Below are 23705 nucleotides of genomic sequence, written 5' to 3' on the forward strand. Positions count from 1 at the left end.
ATCAGGGGAATTGAGGGGGCAAATATCACCGGTATTCCTGCTCTTTTACACAACTCCTCCCATGCCCAACATAGTGTTCCAGCAGAGCCTATGTCTCCACAGGGACGGCGGGCTTTCTGGTATAGTGCCATTTTAAGTGGAACAGGTGCCATAACAGCAGTCTCCACCGCCACATGTGGCTGGAAGAGGGTGGGGTGTACCCAGTAATGTAAAAATTGTGCCTGAGCACAGAGCGCATAGAGCTGCATGTCTGGAGCACCCAGTCCGCCCTGCCTCAACGGGAGAGTCAGCAGGTCCCAGGAGGTTCTGGCTTGACCACCCGCCCATGCCAAGGAAACTAGCTGAGACTTCAGGGAATTAAAAAAATGCAGAGTAAGTGGAATCGTAATATTGACGAATAAGTACAGGAATTTTGGTAATATTACCATTTTTGCCAGAGCAATCCTGCCAGCCAGCGACAGCGGTAATTTAGACCACACTTTAACTTTATCTTCCAGCCATGTGATCGCTCGACCATAGTTTAATCTCCACACTTCCTGCATGTCTCGGCTTATCCAAACCCCTAGGTATTTGACCTCTTCAGCCTCCCATCTCAAGGGGAATTCCGATGTCACGGGGGGTACCATCTGTCAGCGGAAAGATCCCCGATTTGGCCTAGTTAATAAAGACACCAGTCAACCCGCTAAAACTGATGAATTCTCTCAGAAGGGGATCTAAGTTCTCCTCTGGGTTAGTAATGTAAACGGTGACATCATCTGCATATAATGAAATAAGTAGGCTTCTAGAACTGAACCCAATGCCCGCGCAGTATGGTGTTGTCGGTTGCGAGCAGCCAAGGGTTCCATTGCGATCGCAAAGAGCAAAGGGGACAGTGGACACCCTTGTCTTGTGCCTTGCGAAATTGGGAATGGATCAGAGAGTAGGCTATTTACCTGTATGCGTGCGCTAGGTGATGTATATAGCAGCTGGATTCGCTGTATAAAGAGCGGGCTGAATCCCATAAGCCCTAGAATCAAGAAGAGGTACGGGTATTCGAGCGTATCGAATGCCTTAGTGGCGTCTAAGAACACGACCGTGGCTCTTACGTCTGGGTGTAGATAATGTAACACCGAGAAGATTGTCCTTAAATTGTGGAAAGTGGATCTCCCCGGGATGAATCCCGATTGATCTGGAAGCGCTTTCCATCGGCAGCAGAGGTTGCAGTCGATTGGCAATCAATTTGGCGAGGATTTTGACACCCACGTTTATCAAGGACAACGGCCGATAGGAGTCCAGTTCCTCCTCTGACTTCCCAGGCTTAAGGAGAGTGATAATGATCGCTTCCCTCATGGATGGAGGTAATATCCCCTCCTCCAACGCCTCCTCATATACTGCCAGCAGCCTAGGTGCCAGTTCTTCAACATAAGCTTTATAAAAGGACGTAGTTAGACCATCCGGTCCCGGAGCTTTAACGAGGGGCAGGCTTTTAATAACCTGGGCTACATCTTCCACTGTAAATGGAAGATCCATGTATGTTCTATGGGTATTGTTAAACCAAACTAGTGCCAATGACTCAAGGAAGTTTTGCAACTCCTCGGTGTGCGACCCTGGCTTTGTTGTATATAAACTGGAGTAGTATGCAGAGAACTCAGTCAATACTTTTTCTTGGCCTCTAACAATGTCTCCCTGCGGGGTTCGTGACTACATTAAACTTAATTACTTGTGTGTGCCAGCTAACTCAGAGGTCACTAGAAACTTATTGAATAAACAAGAAGGAATTAGTTTCTGACAACCGCATAAACATGACAACTTTGTTTCCCTTAGAATCGGAACAATCTCAGAATCGTGGAAACAATAGATAATAGTTTCACTCAGTCAATTGTGCATGCTTCTTTTCTACAGAGTTACACAGAAATGGATAGATGGGCGTTTCAATAAAAAGGGTTTATTGAGCAGTCTTATTTCTCATGCAAGAGATATGAACTGCTACAATCGTAAGACAGAATGCGAAGTATAATATGTACAGCGTTAGCAGTAAGATAAAATAATACTGCAATAGCATGGTTTATAGCTATGACAGATATTCATAAAAATACATACATAAATAACACAGGCTAAAATGTTAATACTCATCTGATGCTTCTAGCTAGTTCTACCCCAGTGTACCTAACCTAATTGTAGTACGAGGTAAGAAGTAGGTGCTGTTTGTCTATAGTCTAGTTTAGCTATAGTTGCCAAGATTTGCCAAAAGTCCCTCTAGGTTCTAGTCCGCTCCATACCTTAGAATGAGTGAGGTTGGAATCTCTTTCCGAGTCTCGATCTCTAAAACCCCGCAAGGGGAGTCAGAAACACTGGAGCTGGATTCTCTGCGAGGAGGATGACAGCGTCTGGTCAGTGCATCAGGCGGGGACTTGACTTCCTTCTGAACTTACCGTGGCGAGCCGCGTTGTGCAAATAGACAGCCGAACCATGGTTTGCCATGGTAAGTGAAGGTATTTTTATATCTTGAAGGTGTTTAGTAATGCCAGTATTGACGTAAAAGTCGGGCAGAAGAACGTCATGAATGAACCCCTAAGGAATAGATGTTCATGCATAATAAATGAGTTCTTGGAGAAATCAATATCCAAGCAAGGGGAAGTCCTAAAGGCTTAAGAGTCTGGTTTTCCAAGAACCCGTTGTGACGTAGATGAACGGATGTAGGTGGCCATGCCTGTATTTGGTTAGCATGGTTAATGCCTAAATAAGGGTAGGATTTTTATGCCTAAATATGGACAATGCAAATTGTGCCTATATAAGGACATAAATCGGGAAACCTATATACGGTATCTTAATCGACACACAACACCTTTGCACCCTTATGGCTCACCATCATCGATTTACTAAACCTGGATAAGAAGCCAGATCTCACCTATGTACCCTCCATAAAAGCCCAGTCCACTTGGCTAAATACTTTTCCACCATTAAGAATTAGGTGCCTGCTTATTTGTTCTATGAATATTGTCAATTATGTGAAGGATCAGCCTAGTGTTGTCCCTGTGGCTTTGCCCAGGTATAACTCAGGATGATCCAGGTCTATCAAATCCGGCAATAATTGATACAGCTGTGCTGCTAGTATGCCAGTGAATATTTAAGCAGCGGATGATAAGATTTGCACCTCTGCCATTGAGGGTGCCAACATCTCTACAGCCGCAAAAGTATTTGATATAATCTGGTTACAACTAGGGCCAATGTCACTGAAATTCTTTGTAAAATATGGGTATCGTGCTTTACACACCTTCAGTTTTGCTCTACTTGACATGACTTCAACAGTGATGGTCTTGTCTACATGTGTGGCTAGGGAGGTAATAAAGGTTTGCAAATGATGTATGTATCTGGGCCTGTGCTGTGTGTTTTAGGGAGTAAAGGAGTGCGTAAGATGAGCCAAAGATATGCTCTATCGCAGCGTCTTCCATGCATGTATCTCCTTCATGATCCCTAATCTCCTGAATTCTGTTATGTGTTGCTTTTGCCTGTACCTTACACATCAGTAGGTGGCCAGCTTTGTTCCCCCATGAGTAATATTTTTGTTTGGTTCTCAAAAGTGCTTTTTCAGTTTTATCAAACTTTACTGGTGCCCTGAGGGCAGAGATTTGTGTCCATATCTGGATGGAGTTTGTGCTTTTGTGGATCCCCGTTAGCTCTCTGAGTTGTCTATTTAAATCTGCCCATATTTGCAGTTTCAGTTTGCTTCTATAGGCCACCATGGAGATTATATGTCCCATCAAGACTACTTGGAAAGCATCCCATAAAGTGGACCTTGAAATCCCTTCTCTGTCATTGATAAGTATTTTAAGGTATGTGATTGGATTTCCTCCTTTGTCTTTTTCGTTTGCAGTAGTAAATCTTTGAGTCTCCCGTAGTGGTCTCTGGACTGTATTTTTGTCAGTGCAATACTTGAAGAACCTGGGGCATGATCTGATATAGCAATATGATCTATATAAGTGTGCTTAATCTCTATAAGGAGGGATGTGTAATCAGAAAAGTATCTAGTTGAGCATAGGTTTTCTGAGAGAGTAGGGAGTTTTGTCGGTGGTGGCAGGTTGTATCTTTCTCCAGATATCTCTCAAATGTAGATAGCCTAACCATTTTCTCCTAACCTGAGACATCAAACGCACTTACATATTTTTGTAAGCTGATCTGTCCTTCACCCCATCCATAACTACGTTCAGGCCCATGCGAATGATTATGTTGCCTTTAGGAAATTCCAAGACTTTTGCTATTGTGATTTTGAGAAACTGTTTCTGTTTTGTGTTAGGCATGATTTTGATGTGATGGTATAGGTGAAACCATTTAGAGTTAGCTGTAGTGTGACATATCTGCCCCCCTCATCTGCCACTACTTCAAGGAGCTGGATTCTCATGCAATCAAAATTGACACTCACCCTTTTTTAGAGGGACCCAACAGTAAATATTGCATGGGGTACCATTTAGATTTCATTCATGAACAGGCTTTTCTTCAGCAGGTGAGTTCTTGAGGAAGGCAGATATTGAAGTTGAACATAAACAAAGTAAACAATAATCAACTTCTCCTACCCTATGTTCCAATGAGAATGAGGCAACATTCAAACCTTGAACCCCTTATCGAACTTGTCGTATCCATTACCTGTGGGTATATAAATCACCTTAGAAGGCCCTACCACTTGCTTATGTTCCAACATTAGGATGTGCACCCCCCCCCTTCTCTTACAACCCATTCACCTCTTATAGCAAGTCAAATTTCTTCTTCCTCAGAATCTTGTGTACGGTCGGAAACTGCTGAGATGACTGGACTCCCTGCATATGCATTCTCATTTAGTAGCTTTTTCAATAGGTTGTCTTTAGACTTAGCTATCATTTCTGGGGTGGGTTTACAAACTGTAGCTTTCTTAGCTACTTTCTTCCAGCTGTATTGTCCACTGAGTTGGGCACTGGGCTTAACCTGTGTGCAGGTTCTTCCACATCCATAGGTTCTTCTCGCCCTTGCAGGTCAACACAGCTTCCTTTATGGAGACACTGAACAATTCAAAAAAGTGGATGTTCCCATTTGTATGGGATTTCTTTGCTTCTCAGAACGTCTAGGAATTCCCTGGAGGAGTGACGTCTCTGTAGTGTTGACAGGGCCTGATCATGGAAAATTTTAACCATGTGGCCCTTATAGGTGAGATCCTTCATTTCATGAGCAATGGACATGATTTTCTCTTTGTCTTCGAAGAAGTGAACATGAGTAATAACATCTAGGGGAAGTTACTTCTTCTGTCGCTACCTCTCACTGTGTGTGAATGGTCCAGTCACAGGGGTGTGGTGTTTTGTTTGTTTCATATATAGTGTAGCAAGTTCCTAATGTAGCTTTGTAAGTCGCAGCCTTCTGTTCGTTTTGGTAGTCCCTAAATGCGCATGTTGTTCCTTTAAGGTCTGTTCTCTAGATCTTCCTGTTTCAGTGAGAGTTCCTTGGCCTTTTCTTTCAGTGTCAGAATCTCGCCCTGCATGTGGTGTTGCTCTTCCGATCTCTCATCCATTTTTCACTTCACAGCGTTCACTAGTACTTCTGGAGTAGTGATGTCCCTCTTTAGCTAACTGAGGTTTGAAGTCTGATTTCATAGACTTTATCTCGGTCTTAATCAATTGTGAATTATTGGGAGACCTCGGAGCAGGTCTGTTCTGCCTCTGTGGCACCCTGCTCTGCACCTGTAGCCATCATTTTCACAGCTTCCTTGTCTGTTTTCATTTACTTTGCTCAAAGGAGCTCTTTCACTGATTGCTCATGCCTGTTCCTCTGACTGGTCAGTTAGCTCTTTGAGGCATTGCCCCTGGGCAGCCACCCCCGCCATCCTACACTCTGTTGCCAGAGGTGAGTGGACAACCTCCACCATGCCTTGTTTATCTTCCAATGCCAAACATTATGTGTTCTCATTGGCCAAGTATGGTGATTACTGCTGTGAACACCTAGTCCCACCCTATTGGCACCTTTGAACTCAAGGCTGCCCCTGGTATACACTTGACTGGATTTATCACAATCCCCCTCCCCCAAGAGCCGCAGCGGTGGGATTTCTAATTCCCTGGTGCAAGTACTCAGGTCAATGCACCAATATGAATTAGAAAACCAGTTGGACTGTGACCCATCCACAACCCACTGAGCAACACTGTCTAGGTGGTGTTTTCTGGCCACATTTAGTTCCAATAGATGAGTTCAGGGGCACAGTGGAACTCCAAACCCTCTCATAAACTAATAATACACTCAAAATGGCACTGAGAAATGGCATGAACTTTAAAATGTTTATTTCTGAAACCCAAGTGTAGTGCATAAAATAGGAATGGTAACCATTCAGAATGAGTAAATAAATCCAGCTATGCATAGCATAGCCAGTGAAAGCATTCCTAACAAGGTTAGAAAATAGCAAGCCAATACATCCCATTTCTTTAGATGGATTGCACAGCATACCTTCTTTTGGTATAAAAAATAGCTGTTTAGGTATTCCTTATCACAGCTCTTGCCTGTGATTGATAAGCAGTGCTGGGCTGAAGGCCACTTCTCTGCATCAACTGAGGCAGGTTATTGTGCAAACTGGCATGACCTCTGGTTTATTAGTTTTAGCACAAAGCCCCTCTAAACTTTAGCCAGATACCTGAGTTATTATAGTATCGGATTCTTGATTTAATCTCATGTTTATGAAACTGGAGACACTAAAGTCTCAATAAGAACTAACAAGTATGGTGATAAAAGTGTCATCTCGATTTAGATATAGATAATTTGCCCCTGTAACTAAAACAATCGAATCATGGCAGCCTTTACTGTCAGTGTCCATATTATTATGGAAGCGATCTTATTAAAATAACCAAAATATGTCAGCCTAGATACGAGGTAGACATGATACTAACACTTCTTGTCTAAAACTTCAAACTTTCTAATAGAAACAGATAAAAGAATCTGCAAACAAGCACATGATAAAAGAAAAGGTCTCAAGAGGAGTGGTCACAGTGTTCACACTGGTTTATTATAGAACCGCTTCTGCCCCAGTGAAGCTCTGTGGTGTTGCTTGCCATAAATAAATTGCCCCTATTATTATGATTGTGTTATCAAATTGGGAATCACTGCCACTCCTTCGCCCTGTTGAGGGAGGTTTCTCAGTTACTCACATGTGCCGTCCTTTGTGGGGTCCACTGTCGAGCATCCAGAATGTGGCTCTGCAATTGTTATTACTCCTCCCCAGCAACTTTTGTGGTCTGCATTATCTGGGTTCACCCTATCCCCCTCTTCGGAGGCAGAAACTTTCCCAGTCCTCCCATGGGGACGACAGCATCTCCCCGAGAGGAAGCAGCGGCTCTCCATCCCGTTTCAGCCTTTGTCCAAGGATAGGGGCACCCGTCACGTCCTGTTGGTACTGTCTGTATTTATTCCCAATCGCATCAGCAGCATAAGTATCCACCAAGTGGGGTCCCGCAGGGCACCCTGGAGAAAACCTCCTTTCCACTTCTTGACGCACCGGCAACCACAGCTTCTGCTGTAAGGTGCATGCGCTTGCATGCGGGATGACTCACACCAAATGAGATTCCTGGCTTCATACCTTGTTGTGTCTCTTACCAGAGCAACTGCTTCAAATTCAAGTTCTCGTCTGCCAGGCTCCACTGGTCCCGCACAGCTTTTTGGTTATTCAAGGGGGTCTACCTGGTAGTTCTTAAGCATTTAGACACTGATTGTGCAGGGTTTAGAGGTGCCTCTCAGAAACAGGTCTACCCCCTCAAGTGGCTAGCTATGCTCCCCTAGAGCTCTGTGTTTAATAGGCAAGCTAAGACCTTGCAGATTTAAGCATAATATTTTAAGTAAACACATCACCAGACTGTTGAAATCCCAGCCCGTATCTAGACAACTGCACATTGATAATGGGGCAGGAACATGAGATGTTAAGCCACAACATTTTGCATGAGAACATATGTTCTAGGAGAAGATATTTGTCAATCCTTTTGCGCAGCAAGACTACTGTGGCTAGCACAGATACTGGATGCCCCTGCCCGTACCCTCCCAAGACAGAAAAAAGGGAATAAAAAAAGATTACAATGAAAAGGTAGCCACCTTACTCACCGACACTTTCTCTAACCCTGAACCTTTGCCCCACAAATCATAGTGTTTATGTGTGTCACTCTAATTATTTCAACGGAAGTAAAAGGAGACTATAACACCAGAATGCATTTGGTGTTAGGTGGTCACACTAAAGTTCAGGACTGAAAACATTGTCTTTAATGACCTGGAAGAGGCTGGTCACCCTTACTATAAATGAACAGGATAAAATTAGCAAGAAAAGAGATATGGATATTAAAACAGTAAAAATATGAAACTGACATCTGCGCAGATGGCAGACATGACACCTAAGAGCAAAGATCGGGTACAGCTATGGGGACTTAGGCAACCTCACCTCTGGATCCTTCCACCTTTGTTATTAGAATGTAAAACTAAAGAACAAAGTTACAAAGCTAACCTGTCAAGGAAATTAAAAGAAACTACCTTTTTGAAAGCAGGTATATCATGCATTCAATATTTAGGACAACATCCACGAATCAGGTTGCAAAATATAATATGAGAGTAGAATAAATCTATTAACAAACCGGGGCCGCGGAGTGCAGAGGAATAGTGCTCAGGAATGGGGCCCACTAGCGAACTCGGTTTATTTCTGAAAAATGTGCTGACACATGTGCCACGATACCCCTGACGAAGGGATTTTATCCCGAAATGCATTGGGTTATTTTTAATAAAAAAGTGGCACGTGAAAACCAGATTGCTTCCTACGTTTTTTGGAATGAGTAAAATGGATTGAATAATTATGAAGAAAAAAAAGATATGGAGTAAATTATGGACAAATATACAAGTTGAGAAGTAACAAGTTTTGATTGATTGGATTCATTCTTGAACGGCTGTGCATCTTGAAGTGGCACCGAACGAGGTGTCAAAGTGTTTTGTTTTAGTAGAATAACTAAGCAATATCAGAGACCACAGACAAGGCTCATTCATCTGCTCCCTCCAGTGAAGTCAGTGGAGGTAACCCTCATCAGAAGGATCATCCATTGACATCGTCCTTATTTTTAACGTGCTCGACGAGCAGCTCGGCGGCTCCTAGAGGATCCATTCGTTCTGTTCTGCAATGAGAAGGATGTGTCTGCTGGTCCTGCATCTAATCTTTTTACATTTAGAATTTTGAAAGCCACAAAGAATTTACATAATGTTTTTTACCTTTAAATGTGAACAGCAGCTAGAAGGGACCCTCCCATCAGAATGCAAATTTATCTGGGTGGAAGCATGCTGTGGCGTCCTTCATCCCTGTTACTTCTGCAAGAGCCATCGCCAAGACACCCTGAAAGATGGTGATTTCTTCAGACCCGCTTGCCTTTGCTAACATGCACTTCCACCAGAACATTTTGTCTCAAAGGCCGTGAAAAGCTGATGAGCTCTGTCCTGGATGATTTAACAGTCATCATCATCACGAGCTGGTAAAACAAAGCTCTTACATGACTTTCTAAATCTGAGGAGATACCTGTTTTGTGGTGTGTGAAAAGGACTCCATTGCCAAAGAATGACCAGTGGCAGTAATAGAGTCTACGATAACAGCTTACAAACTATCATGTAGATCAGAGGTTTTATACAGTGGCTTGCTATCAAAGCTTGTTTTTTAGATTTATGTTTATTTTTTTTCAAAAAACCAGCGCACAATAAAAGTGAAAAAAACAAACCACAGTGGTAGGGACAAATTGCGCAGAGAAATGTATATTCGTTCTAAGTATAAAAATGAACCCTTGCTACTAGGTTAACAATGCGACAACCACTAATGCCGTAATCTCGGTAAACCAAGTCTACCCCAAACATCAACAATTTTTGCAACCGAGCAATAGGGTTCTAAAGTAAAGTCCAAGTAATGGTGATAGTACACAACAAAAAGAATATTTTCCAAATTATTTTCAGTTGTTCAAGTCTTGTCTTTTATGCTTTGACAGAGCTTCTTCGATGTGAGCCCCCTGTCAGCCACACGTGTTTCGTCCTGACTATATCACGTCATGGACTTCATCAGGGCTACAATAAAAGTGCACTGTCAGCCCCATTATTTTACCAGGTCTGTTCTGCGTTGGATATTTCCCCGTGGTAGATATAAGGTAGACGTGAACCTTACATGGCACTCCTTTATTTTGATTCTCTCGCTAATACACTTTGTGGCTACTTCTGGGGGAGTTAGTCTCCTTCCATGTGCTTCCCCACTCATGCCTTGTCCCTATTTGGCCATTCCCTTTTGGCACCTCCCCTCACTTCCTATTTACAGAAAGTGGAATCCTGTGTCCAGCTAAAGTGACCAGCAGTGGTTACAGGGTCTTAATACACTGCTGGCTACGTGACACAACGGCCCAGAAGACAGTAGAGTGCATTAGGGTATGTACACAACATTAAAGAAAATATTTACTTTATGATAGCTTCTAAAATAAGGTTGTGATTCAAAATCTTTCAAGTCTCAGTTGTTAGATTATTTGTGGTTGAATTCACTCTGTCGTTTTTTTCGCAATGCACTCACTGTGTATGCTTCATCAACAGACATAGTGTAGTATTCCAAAGCAGTCTTCACTCCAACTTTATTACATTATTATCTGGGAGTCAAAAAGAGTTATGTGGGTGCTCAGAAAATGTTTCACTCAGAAAAGTTCATCACGCTCATTAGCTGCAGCACAGTGCCTTAAGCTCGAACATTACTCACAATTTCATATCAAGTGATTGATCCGATCCTCTTTTGACTTCCAACTCAGGATGTCACTGGAATCTTGTCATCGTCAACAGGAGTCAAGTAGCCACAGAACTCCATGGAGAAGGACCACCATTGTAGGCCTGGGCATGATCTTTGTCAGAACATGTAGTGCGTCTCCGTTCACATCCGTGGTGCATCAGCTATGTTGGATCTCTGAACTGTGCGGTTTGAGCAGGCATGAGGGGATATATATTTTAATGCTGAATTATGGTTCTCTCAAGAGATTTGGCCTCCAATTCAGGATGGCTTCTGCTGTGAGGGGATACCATGTTGGTGTCTGAAGCTCACCCTGTAAAGCAGGTGAAGACTGTTAGGAGGCTACCCTTGATAAATTCTTTATTCAATAAATGCCCACATCCATACTTGTTGTACGTCTAGAGAAGCTGGTCTCACAGCATACAATACCAACTCTATCTTACTGTGTGCTGCCTCTCTCCTTTCCCACCCATCCTAAAGTCAGGAAGTTATGTCCAGTATTCGAACTGCCAGGCTATACGATTCAATGCTTTGGCATCCAAACACTCTTATTACACAGTTCACCACATGACAATCAGGACCTTCTGTCCATTAATTGCTATTATATAGTGTGCAAGCACAAAAGATATACTGTTTAACAATTGATAAATACAATTCCTATAAGGACCTTCTTTGGGACAACAACAGGTCTTCTAAAGAGACCTGCAATTCATTTAAAGTTGAAGAACCAGTAGCAAGCCCACTTGCTTTGACAAAAAAGCAGCTTCTCATAAAGGATTGCTATTTGTAGTGGGACAGTACAGAGCTATATCAGCTGAGCAGCTGTACCTGATATCAGACAGTATCAGGATTTCTCAGCAAGGCTGTGGTGCATTTTTGGTAAATCATGCAACACTTACAAGCAGAACCGTTCTACCTTTAATGAGAAAGCACCACTATCTCAGGGTTAACTATGGAATTGTACGAGAAGTTTTCAGGATGCGATATCTTACTTTTAATGGGAAAGTACTAACACTTCTCCACTGGCCTATAATGCTTCTACCAAATGGTTGGGTGGGCATGTCTCCACTCTGGGAACGTCTTGGATGAATAACACATTTTAGATAAACCTACACAAAATGGCCACCACTGGAGTTGTTTGTTCATTACCTCTACCCCTGTCAGTGAATGCTGTATGGAAATACAGAAGCTTCTCTGTTGGATTTGGCCCAACTAGGATCATTTTTGTGGATTCGTGTAGCTGTCTTCAGAATAGAGATGGATTGTAATCCTCATTCAGTGGATGAATAATACATGCGCGTGTTCCACTAGTAACGGTGTTAAGGCCCTCTTAAAACACTGAGATATTACTCATTCTAGAGTCCGCTGCCCACCAACAAGACTAACTTCTCATAACACACTGACTGTGTACTGGTGACCAGGACTGTAGGGAAAATGCACAGCTTGAACTCCAATGTAATATTGTGTTGTAGAGTGGTTTCTTTAAACGTACAGTAACTATGGTGTTTTGTACATGCCATCCTTTCTAATCATTTCCCTTTATATCTACTTTGCATCAACAACGCTGAACTTTCGGAGCTAAAGCTTTCTTTAGACGGACCTAAACCAAATATTGATAGCACTATGGGAGATAGTAGTGGGCGAGAAGAGAACAGCAAAAGGGAGACAGGGTTAGAAGTGGCCAAGAGAGAGAAAGAAGACAAAAAGTGAAAAGAGGAGAGAAGACTAAGGGAGAGATAAGGCTTTCTAGAAAGATGTGCAATTAACATGGATAAACAAGGGCTGAGACGGAGAAAGTAACAGAAGGACAAAATGAAAGAGGGACATGGAGCAAAGTCACAGATATAGGGGTCTAGGAGGAAGGTTGACAAAGAGAATCGAAAAGAAGGAGGGGGAACCTAGCAAGAGAAAAGATAGAAAGGTAGTAAGATGGAAAATAGGGAGAATGGGAGAGAGAAAGCGGAAGAGAGTAGAGACCGAGTACAAGTGAGAGCAAAAGTGGAAGAGTCAGATGTAGAGGAACAGAAAGGTTGAGAGGCAAATGTGACAGATGGTGAGGAGGGAGATGAGAAAGAAAGAAAGAGTACAGGAACAAATTACGAAGGAGGAATGGACAAATAAAGGGCAATATAGGTCCTTTTGTTTTTTTTAAGCATATTAAAGTGGACATCCAGTGTAAACAAAAAGACAGTTCTCTTTAGCTTGTCTTGCATTCAGGCACAAACAATAGAATGCTCCTTTGTTTTATGATGGCAACTTTGGGTAGGAGACCTATAGTGTACCTATTCAGCAATAGCCCCTTTAGGCTGTGACCATTATTACTTGTTCAACTTGCATTTAAATGCTCAATTATGTATTGATTTGAAGATGAACCACAATATTTCTTGTCAAGGGGCCTTCAAAGCTCATCAGTGTTTGACCAATGATAATTGCCGGACATTCTTGAAAATATTCTTTTAAGCTGAACACTAATGATCATTTTTTTAAAATCACCAAAATGGATTGTGTGGTTTCAAAGCACAAGACACTGCATTCCAGGGGAAGTAAGCACCTGCAGTGCCCTACTTTCATGTTGTATCATTATTGGAGGCCATGCCCCTTAATGTTTCCTGCATACGGGCCTTTTTACAGCCTCAGTCCAGAACTCAGTGGAGACTCTGCTTCTCGGGTCTCACCAGGCTCAGCCTCTCACTTGATGAATGTTGTCACTCATACAGGGGCTCGTTTTGCTCCAAATACATTCCATCCTTTGTTCTGGGTGTGCAGGCCTCCGATTACATGCCCCGGGGCTCACTTCAGTGCCCAGGAATCCCATTGTATTACAAATCGTGGTGTTTCACATGGAAACTCTGGCTTCTTATCTCCGCACGAAACACTAGTGGACAACATGTAGGAATCAGCATGGCAGCACCGATGTTCTAATGTTATTCCCCAAAAACTTGTAATCTCAATGATTTCCGGACCCAGAATTGCTGGGGTCCCTGGTCACAGTGATTCCTTTGGCAGAGAAAAGCAGATATTATTCCGGGCACTTGCAACGAAACTTGTAGTGTCACGACAGTATCCAGCTGGGGAAAACCACAATCAAAATAATTATTTAAAAAAACAATAAATGATTATGGGCGGCCTTGTCAAGTCTTACTGCTCTTTTTACTGGGACTTAAATGATGGTTTCATAATATTTGCTTAGACCGATACCACACACCATACGTGTTTCAGCCCCTGAACAGGAACTTTTTCAATGCGAAAGTGCAGTCGTTCAAGCCAAGGTAGATAGACTCCTGCCCCAAAGTCATAAATTATGTAACTGACAACCATGCCTCAATTAGGTAGCTGAGACTCAAGGACTGAGAAATTTCTCTCGTCTTGACATGGACTCTTCTAGCTTTTCATGTTGGGGAACTGGCATCTGGCTAGCACTCTGTTCCCAGCCCGTGTGTACCAAAGCGCCATGGTTGGTTAGTTCATCTAACGGTGAAATATCACATAAAAAAGGCTAATGATGCTAGAGAATCTACCGAAGGCATGTCAATTTTCAGTATTAGCTCCCTTTGTCTTAGGGTTGCCTGTTTACCACAGAGCATCTCTCTCTCTCTCTCTCTCTCAAGTCTGAAGTAAAAATACACTTGGTCACTGATAAAGACCTGGTGCTTATCACCGGTCTTTAAAAAATAAAGCATGCCCATGCCAGAATAATAGACATTAGCAAGCATGATTTGTTTCCCATTGCTATTAGACATATGCTTTCAGGATCTGAATTGAACGCCCTCTTCAAACACAACAATGCAACAAGATCTAGACCCCAGGCCAGTTGATACATGGAGGAACTCAGGCTGATGAAATCCCACTTCAAACAACTTAAGTACAAATGAAGAATGAGACAGGACAATCCAGACAGGAGCAAGTTCAAATCCACAATGAGATGTTACTACCAAATAATCTGTACCACCAAATGCGCTGCTCTGGCAGACTGCATCAATGCCAGCACCAACAGAGGCAAAGACATCTTTGCCATTGTGAAGGATTTCACCTAACCAGCAGCTGCCTCCAGCTCGATCAACCCCTCACAGGATCTCTGCAACTATCTCTCTCAATTTTTCAGCAGCAAAATCACTGCCATTTACACCAATTTCAACCCACAATCAGACCAAACAGACCGTGCCAAATGCTTCCCGATCTTATCCAAAGAACCAGTGCTAACTATATGGCACGCCATCACCCCAGAAGAAACTGCCGCCACCATGAAGTCCATCCACTCAGGGGCCTCATCACACCGCAGCCCCCACCATGTTTACTTCAGAGGTCTGCAACCCATCAGGGCCATGCTCACAACCATTTTAAAAGCTTCCACCCCTTCCACAGCCTTCTCATTTGCTTAGAAAAAACGCAACTGTCCTCCCATTGCTGAAGAAACCCACAACAGGCCCCTTCAGCACTCGCCAACAACAAACCAATCTCCTTGCTACCATTTCTGGCCATGGTCTTAAAAAAAAATCATCAACTGCCGCCTCAACAAATACTTTATTGACCACCAACACCACTCAGTCTGGTTTCAGACCAAACTACATCACAGTAAATGCACTTATCGCTGCCATGGCTGACATCCACATACTCTCAATGGAGGAGGCACTGCACTCCTCATCCTCCTGAACCTCTCTGCAGTGTTTGACATGGTCTCTCACCACATCCAATGAACACATTGTGATGGATCTACTCCTTCCCGATTGGAGGGACCCAATCAGTCAGCCTGACACCTTTCACCTCGGGCGCCTGAGACCTCATCTGCGGAGTTCCACAAGGATCCTCTGTGAGCCCAACCTTCTTCATCTCCCATCAACTTCCTGTCCTACGACATGCAACTCCTTCTCTCCCTCAAGAACAAGACACCCAGCATCCGGATCAAGATCAGTGCCTCTATGAATGAAATCAACCTCTGGTCAAAGAACAACAGTCTAAAGCGGAACACTGACAAGACCAAATAAGTGATCTTCAGGAAGAGCACTTCACCATGGGACTCCTCCTGGTGGCCAACAGAGCTAGGAGCGACACCCACCTCCACCAACCACGCCAAGAACCTCGGGATCGTTAGCTACATCAAATTCGACATCGCCCAAGTCAGAGCCATCACCGCCTCATGCTTCCATACTTTGAAGATGCTGCAGAAGATTTCAAATGGCTCCCAATCCGGGAAAACCATCACGCACACCTTTGTCACAAGCAAGCTGGACTAAGGAAACACACTCTATGCCAGGGGCAACAAAAAACTCATCAGAAGTTTGCAGACCATTCAAAACTCAGTAGCTAGTATCACTCTCAACCTCCCATGTCGCACACACACCACACCAGACCTGAAGGTTCCCCATGCAGAAACAAACACAATTCAAACTCCTCACCCACACTTTCAAGGCACCACATAACAGTGGCCCAGCATACCTCAACAATCACATGTGCTTTCGCAAATCTTCCAGACCCCTCCACTCATCCAGACTCCTACTTGCAACCATCTCATGCCTATGGAGAACAAGATCCTACAGTCAAGCTTTCTCCTACATTGCTCCTAAAGCATGGAACGACATGCTGCAACACAAAAGAGCCTCTTCTTCACTTCTTGAATTTTAAAAGAAGCTAAAGTCCTAGCTTTTGGAGTAGTTTCACTAGGCCCTAGATTTGGCTAGACTCCTGCTCAGCGCCAGGATACCCTCCCGGGTGATAGTGCTCTCTACAAATCTGCATAACAAGTATGGTCTCCAAGATCTTATCATGCAAAAAAAGGCATATCTGCTAAACAAAAGTGTGAGGATGAGTTTGAATAAGTTGACCCAGAGTTCAGGCCAAGCTACACGCCTTTTTAGCTATGTTGTTAGCCATTACCTTTTAATTTTACTAAAATTATGTTTATTGTGCTTACTTATTGGGGCTTTGAGCCTTCTTCATCCACTGGTCTGTTATTGTGTCATTCACATTTTCTGCTGCTCAATACACCATACAGCATGGGACAGTAGGTCAGCCCACTTCAGCCATTGCCTAACTTCACTGTGAGGGATGGCATTCTGCTCTTTCACAAGGAGCACATCCATCCACAAAGTAAGTCCCTTAAGTGCCAGAAACTACTATCCAAAGATGTGGTTTCTGAAACCCAAAAATGATTGTTTTTAGCCAGTGCTATTTTTTTTCATTTGTAAGGTCCTGGCAACTTCCCCAGCAATAACGTTTTTAAAAAACCATGACAAAACAAAACAAGAATTAACCCCTTGTGTGCCCCGCCCTTTCCCCGCCCTGTGCCGGGCGTTGAATTAGCGGGCGGGGTTCATGACGAGATAGTCTCGTCATGGGCACAGCGCAACCGCGGCCCATGACGAGACTATCTCGTCATGGGCACTCAAGGGGTTAAGAAAGCCAAAGGCAGAGCTACTGGCTTTGCCAGTGATTGTATATAGGGTTGAACACATCCACTTTGGAAACTGCCTGTTCAAGTAATATTCTCTGTGTTGCAACACAGAGCTGTTAAGCTGTTAAGTGAAAACACCTAAAGCTGTTGCAGTATATTTTTGTAGCGAGAGCTGCTGTGTTCCCATGGGCACCGTGAACCTTAATGCAAGCAAGGAAAATGGACCCTCAGGCCTTGTGACTGGGTAAAAGATGACAATTATCACAGGTCTGCAGTTGGCCGCTCCCACTCCTAGACCATGCTGCCATTGCACCAGCTGCACTAGTGATAGCTATGTCCTGGCTATGTGAATCAGCTGACAGGCAGACTGAAAGCAAAATAAATAAACAAGTATTGGCAATGCTAGTAAGTCTGGCTTATAACTGAAAATGCATTTTGTGTCAATTGATGGATTTAGGAACTCACTAAGTTACCCTACATGCACTTTGTCATTTATCTTTGCACTCATGCATCCATTTATCAATCTGCTGACTCATTCTTCATTCCCCAGACACAACCACAATAAAATACGCAAAAACCCAACAAAATATGCAAGATAAATTAAAAGAATAAAAGTAGAAAAAAGAAAACATGCAGCCGCCTAAACATGGCATATGCTTGCAGTAACAAACTATTCATAGCAGTCGTTGTCGATATTGCTGCAGTATTGTACATAGTCTGATGTTGGTTTAATGTTTCAGCATGGCAGCCATGTTTAGAACCAATGTGTTGGCCATCATGGAAAGGTAAAACATTGAGTGGTTCTTAGCTATAGCTACTTTACCCACTATCCCCCGCAATGTTCGGCAATCGTTGGGACAGCCGATCATTGAACAAGAGATTAGGGGGGCCATCAAGGAACTTGCAACCGGGAAGACTCCTGGTTTGGATGGCCTCTCAGCTAAATTCAGACATACTCGTTCTCATGGCCCCCCAGCTAATGGAGGTTTATATAGTATTGTGGGAGGACTTTGCTCTGTTGCCTTCCTGCAGGAGACCCCGGCTGATTTCTCTCCGCAAACCACACAAAGACCCGAGAAACACTTCCACTAACCGCCCACTGTCGATGCTAAATCTCGACTATAATATTGGCCTCCCGTCTACAACCTCACTTATACCTATTGATCCACCAAGATCAAAATCGATTCATCCCACAGAAAAACAAGTCCTTAAACATCAGATGCCTCTCACGTGTCCTTGCTGAAACCCTACAAGGTGGCTCTTAGGATGCGTTGGTACTCTCTGTTGAACTCTGGAAATCTTTTGACACCCTCCAGTGGCGATATATATACGCAGTGATGCACGCATGAATATGGGGCTGAAGTGGGAAAAGTGAGTAAAGCTTCTAAATTCTTGAGCGCAGGCTAAGGTCATCGGGCAGGCCGTGGGGTAGGAGGATTCCCTTACATGATCGGGAGCATGGCATCTCTCTTTGTGCAGATGATATGCTTTTGTTCCTCAAAGAGGCCAGCACATGGGTACCTTGGAGAGCCCAAATTCTTTGACTACTAAGCAGGGATTCCGACCTCTGCACCAACTGGGAAAAGACCTGTGTCTTCCCGATCTCCAAGAGTTTGCACACAATACCCCCGCTGGTTGCCGCACACAGTATACAATGGGAGCCCCATGTGCTTCAGTATCAGGGAGTCAATTTACCATCAGGATAGGAACACTTGAGAGGGGTACATTTCTTTAATCTCCCCATCTGGGTACCCAAACTGGTCACTGGGTATGTTAATGATGGACTTAATCTAAGACGGGAGTAGACATCTGTTTTCCCTGCGGATCATGCAGCGCCCATCTAGAGAGGGTGGTCTTGGAGTCACTGACTTAGATCTGTCCCAAATCAAAGCCAACTTCAGTGGCTAGCACGCTGGCTGGCAGGTCACCAAGAAGAGAAGTTTGAATACTTTGGCCTGCAGAGCTGCAAGGGTGCCCTAGTGTCCCTCTCGCTAGGGCTGCGCCCTTTCCTGGAACCTCCTCCTAAACTGCATGCCATTGTGCTGCACTCTTGAAGGAAATTCCTCAAATTGGCCCACCTATTCCCTCTATATGCTCCAGCAGCCCCCTGGTCTGTCTCCCTTCCTTTCTTAAAGGCGTTTAATATGTCGGCGTGGACGGAGGTAGACTTCCTCAATGTAGGAGACTGCTACGAGGAAGGGATCCTGAAATTTCTTAAAGTGCTCACTACTGAGGGGGGCTTGGCCAATTCATAGTTCCTGGTTTACACAGCAGTGGTGCGAACACTACAGGCACTATAGAACACAGGACACAGGGAACTACCAATGCACAATGTGTTACAGATCCTCTTCGCCTTCGGTCATAGATGTAGTTTCGTCTCCTGGTTTTACAAATCGGCGCTCTATATGACCTAGGACACCTTAGACGTAGGTGGAAGGAGGGCATAGGACATGAAGTGTGTAACAAGGAATAAGAGAGGGTATTGGAGCACACACACAAGGTGTCCTGAAACACCAGCTTCAGTTACACTCAGTTTAATTATTTATATATGTTCTACCTTACACCTCACAAGCAGAATACATGGGACGGGAGACATGGCATGCCCCAGATTTCCGATGACAGACGCTGACTTGTTGTATATGACTTTGGCCTTCCTTCACGTGGCGCAATTCTGGCAGGCAGTAGTGGGCGAATTGGAGCGTACAATTCAGTGTCCCGACCTGCAGATGGAAACATGCCTGCTAGGTCCATATCCGATTCTGAGAATGGTACGTGTGACTATAAAGTTCCTGAACTTGGCCCACGCTAAGAGAATAATTGCAATGCACTAGAGTTCATTGGATAGTCCCCTCCCCCATTGTAGATGAAAGAGGGAGGTGGAACACTGGGCACTAGTGGTGGAGTCAATACTTAAGGAAGAAGAGCGCAGGGGCCTGCACACCCACCCGATGGCAGCAGTGCTTAATTTGTAAAAATATAAGTGATATGGCTCTAGTCATGTGGCCTCTGTAGCCTTCACCAACCGATTGCCTATGCCAGTATTGCCAACGACAGTACCTACACAACTACTAACCTGCACACTGCTTCAAGTGTGGCAGTTCAGCCTATTCCAGGCCCTAAAAGCTATACAAATAGCTTGGCCTGCAGGTATTAGTTGTTTTAAATTTATACTGAATTAATAAACAGTTGCTCTTCTGCTCATATCTAAATTATACAAAACAGCGCCACCATGTGGCAGCTGTCATAAGTGCCGGTGTTGACAGTTAAGTGCTGGTGCTGAGCACTGAAAACCACCGGCTCAAATTAAGCACTGGATGGCAGACGACTGGGAAGCGACCCTGATCCCCTTTCTGGGGCTGTCGAACACCAACCTTGAACCTTCATGATTCTGGTCTTGAAAATTATGGAATGCCCTAGCCACTGCTATCTGAATGTTGGTAATACCCTGGATGCTGTTACGAATGTGGAGTCGTTTTTGTCGCAATGGAGTTATGAATAACTGCCCATCAAATGGTACTGTTACGTTTTCTGTTTTCTTTTTGGCTAAATCTTACCTCACGCCAGGTAACTCTGTTATCTAGATGCTGCAAGGGTAAATTAATATGTGTACATATGGAGATGAAAATCTACCTGTTTTGATAAGTAAGAAAATCAATAAAAAAAATAATAAAATAAAATAAATGAGGGAGATACTTGAGGGTGACTTAGCTAAATGATCTACAACTTAAAAATTGTAATAGTATCATAAAGGGAGCATGACTTGGTGTGTAGAATGTACTGTGTAAATATTTGCAGTTGAAAGGATGGCTAAAGATTTCAAATCAAACACATCTGAAAAGTAAGTGCTGATAGTATGCATCTTGATCTTTTTTAATGGAATATCTGTATGTCTCGGTTCATAACTTTTAATTTTCCCATCAACTTAAATAAAGTGACAAAAGAAAAAATGCATTTTCGTTTAAGTGATCAAAAGCTCCCATTTCAATATCCCAATATGGAAGACAGTCCCACTGTGGTACTAGGGAAGTAGGGCATAAAATACCATTGGAGGTCATCATCCTGGGGCCCATCGCGTTAAGAACCCCCCACACCCATGGACCATGCATTAAACCTCGGCATCATACTAGACTCCTCGCTCACAATGAACCACCAGATCAATGCCATCTCCTCATCATGCTTCCACACTCTTTGCCTGCTTGGAAAGACCTTCACATGGATCCCCACTGAGGCCAAAAAGATGGTCACCCGCGCACTCATCAACAGCAGACTTGACTACGGCAATGGACTGTATGTAGGCATCACCCAGAAACTCCTCAGGAAGCTGCAGAACTTTCAGAATGCTGCAGCCAGACGGGTCCTCAACATCTTTGCCGCAGCCACATCTCCGAACACCTGCGAGAATTCCACTGGCTCCCAGTCACCAAAAGAGTCACGTTCAACCTCCTCACACATGCCTACAAATCCCTCCATGATGCCGGACCAGCATACCTTAAACACCACCTCTCATTCCACGTACCCACCAGACACCTCCTCTCCGCCGAACTGGTCCTTGCCACCATCCCTCAGATCCGCAAGACCAGGACCGGAGGAAGATCCTTATCCTCCCTCATCGCCAAAACCTGTAACACCCTGCCTCTCTACCTCAGGCTATCACGGATGCTGACCGAATTCAGGAAGGATCTCAAGAACTAGCTCTTCAACTGAACCTCTGTACCCATCAGGACCTGCAGCCCCCCCCACCAAGCGCCTTGAGACCCTCACAAGTAGTCATGCTTAATAAACACTGAATGATTGATTGATTTCATCACTATGTTAAAAGTGATAGGTTACCACGAGCAGTATTCCTTTCAGCTCCACCTCTTTTGACTTAAGCCTTACTCTGCCTTACATGGATAAGTAATGATGTAGCAATCCCTCAATCACACGCTTTGGAAGTCATATAATGCCATGGCCACCACCCCAAGGCAAAAAGCAATTTTCAATTGGTCAATTGTTCACATTATAAATAACATGTTATGTATTCTTCTACTTAACAGACATATGAAAATACACCTTGCTTGCAACCTTTTGCCTCCAACGAATATATGATCCTGGAAACATGCAAGACTTTGAACGTCCTCTTTGTCTACAATGGGCGCTATGACCCTTATCTAATCCACTGGCTCCTTCCTTTACAAGTCGCCTTGAAGCAGACCCCTGCTGTTGGTAAATATTGTATATCTGTGTAGTTTCTGTGTTGTGATACTTTTTACTCATTGTACAGGACTGCTTGAAAATTGCAAAAGGCAACATAGAAAGAAGACTAGACGCAGCGTGTCAGCCAGCATTGCACCAACATAAAACCAACATAAAGCTCCGTTGCCCTCTTAAGGGCCTTGTTAGTCATTGGGTATAGACAGGGGACTGTGATTATCTATCCTGCAACAAACAATGGTCCCTCTTAAGAGCAGGCTGTGTAAAATGCATTTTGGGGATCCTTTACAAAAGGGTGTTTATCACAATTTTACTGCTGTCTGCTTTACCTTTCTTCAAAAACAGCCCCATGTAGTCTGTTTTTTGTTAAAACTGAACCGCGATATTAATAAAGGTGGCATCTGACCTCAGGCTTTCTATAAAAAGCCGTAAAACTGTGCTTGATGAGGGAGCAAGTTACAGTTAATTGGAAAACAATAACTGGCCCATTTAAGTGGGTTCTGGGTTTTATAATAGTTCTTCTCTCATTTCAACATCTAACTTTAATGTCACTTTAGCCCTTGTTTGTTTCAGTGACTATATATGTGTATCCATATATTATGTCTCTATATTACACATTAGGGTGTTTGCTTTGCAGAAAATGAAGTGAAATAAAAACCCATGTTCCACAGGAAACCATGACATGTGCAACATATTTTATGGTTCCTTGTGAAATATGGATTTCTCCATTAAAATGACATTGTACAAACGTTTTGCTAAAATATTTATAACCAAAGTGGCTTTTCCCTTCATGGTTGTGAGAGGGAAGTATGTTCCGACAGAGCCCTATATGCCCTTATAACTTTCGTGGCTAAGGCTTTAGTCTATGTTTTCCTAAATGCTACAGCATCCCTTCCCTGCACATTACATTGTCACTGGGCACAGGCTGATCAATGGAAGAAGAATTGCCAACGAATCAAATTCCTTTCCAATTTTACAAAAACATATTCCCACAGTTTACACCACTTTCACTCAACATAATGGGATGCCCTATAGCAGTTTTAGAGTGTCTTGCAGAATAGGCCCCGCAACACTCTGTACTTCAACTACTGCTCCCCCTTGGCAGGCGTCAGGGCTATTAAGATTATGTAGCATGAAGCACCAAATTATGCAGCAAGGCTATATAAACTATGCAGCAAAAACGCAAATTATGTGGCAACGTATACAGCAAATGTGCTAAATCCATGCTTATGTGGTAAATGCCGCAGCTACAGAATATCATAAATCCAGTAGTAGCCTGCTATTGTTTTAGCCACAAGTTACTGAAAGTTAAGCAAAACCAAACATTCTAATTCCAATCAGTGCCCATTTTTAGCTACACTTTACAGAAAACTACTTTTC

General features: G+C 43.5%; 1 protein-coding gene across 1 annotated transcript in view; it reads left to right on the forward strand.

Moving 5' to 3' along the window:
- LOC146858828 (uncharacterized) overlaps positions 1–23705 on the forward strand; it is a 1229505-nt gene that overhangs the window by 317374 nt on the left and 888426 nt on the right. Inside the window, exon 11 of the mRNA XM_085647127.1 lies at positions 22169–22337. Within this exon, the coding sequence (XP_085503253.1) occupies positions 22169–22337 (169 nt within the window). The remainder of the gene's footprint in view (positions 1–22168; positions 22338–23705) is intronic.

This window comes from Triturus cristatus, chromosome 3_2, assembly GCF_964204655.1.
Source record: "Triturus cristatus chromosome 3_2, aTriCri1.1, whole genome shotgun sequence".
NCBI classification, from domain to species: Eukaryota; Metazoa; Chordata; class Amphibia; order Caudata; family Salamandridae; genus Triturus; species Triturus cristatus.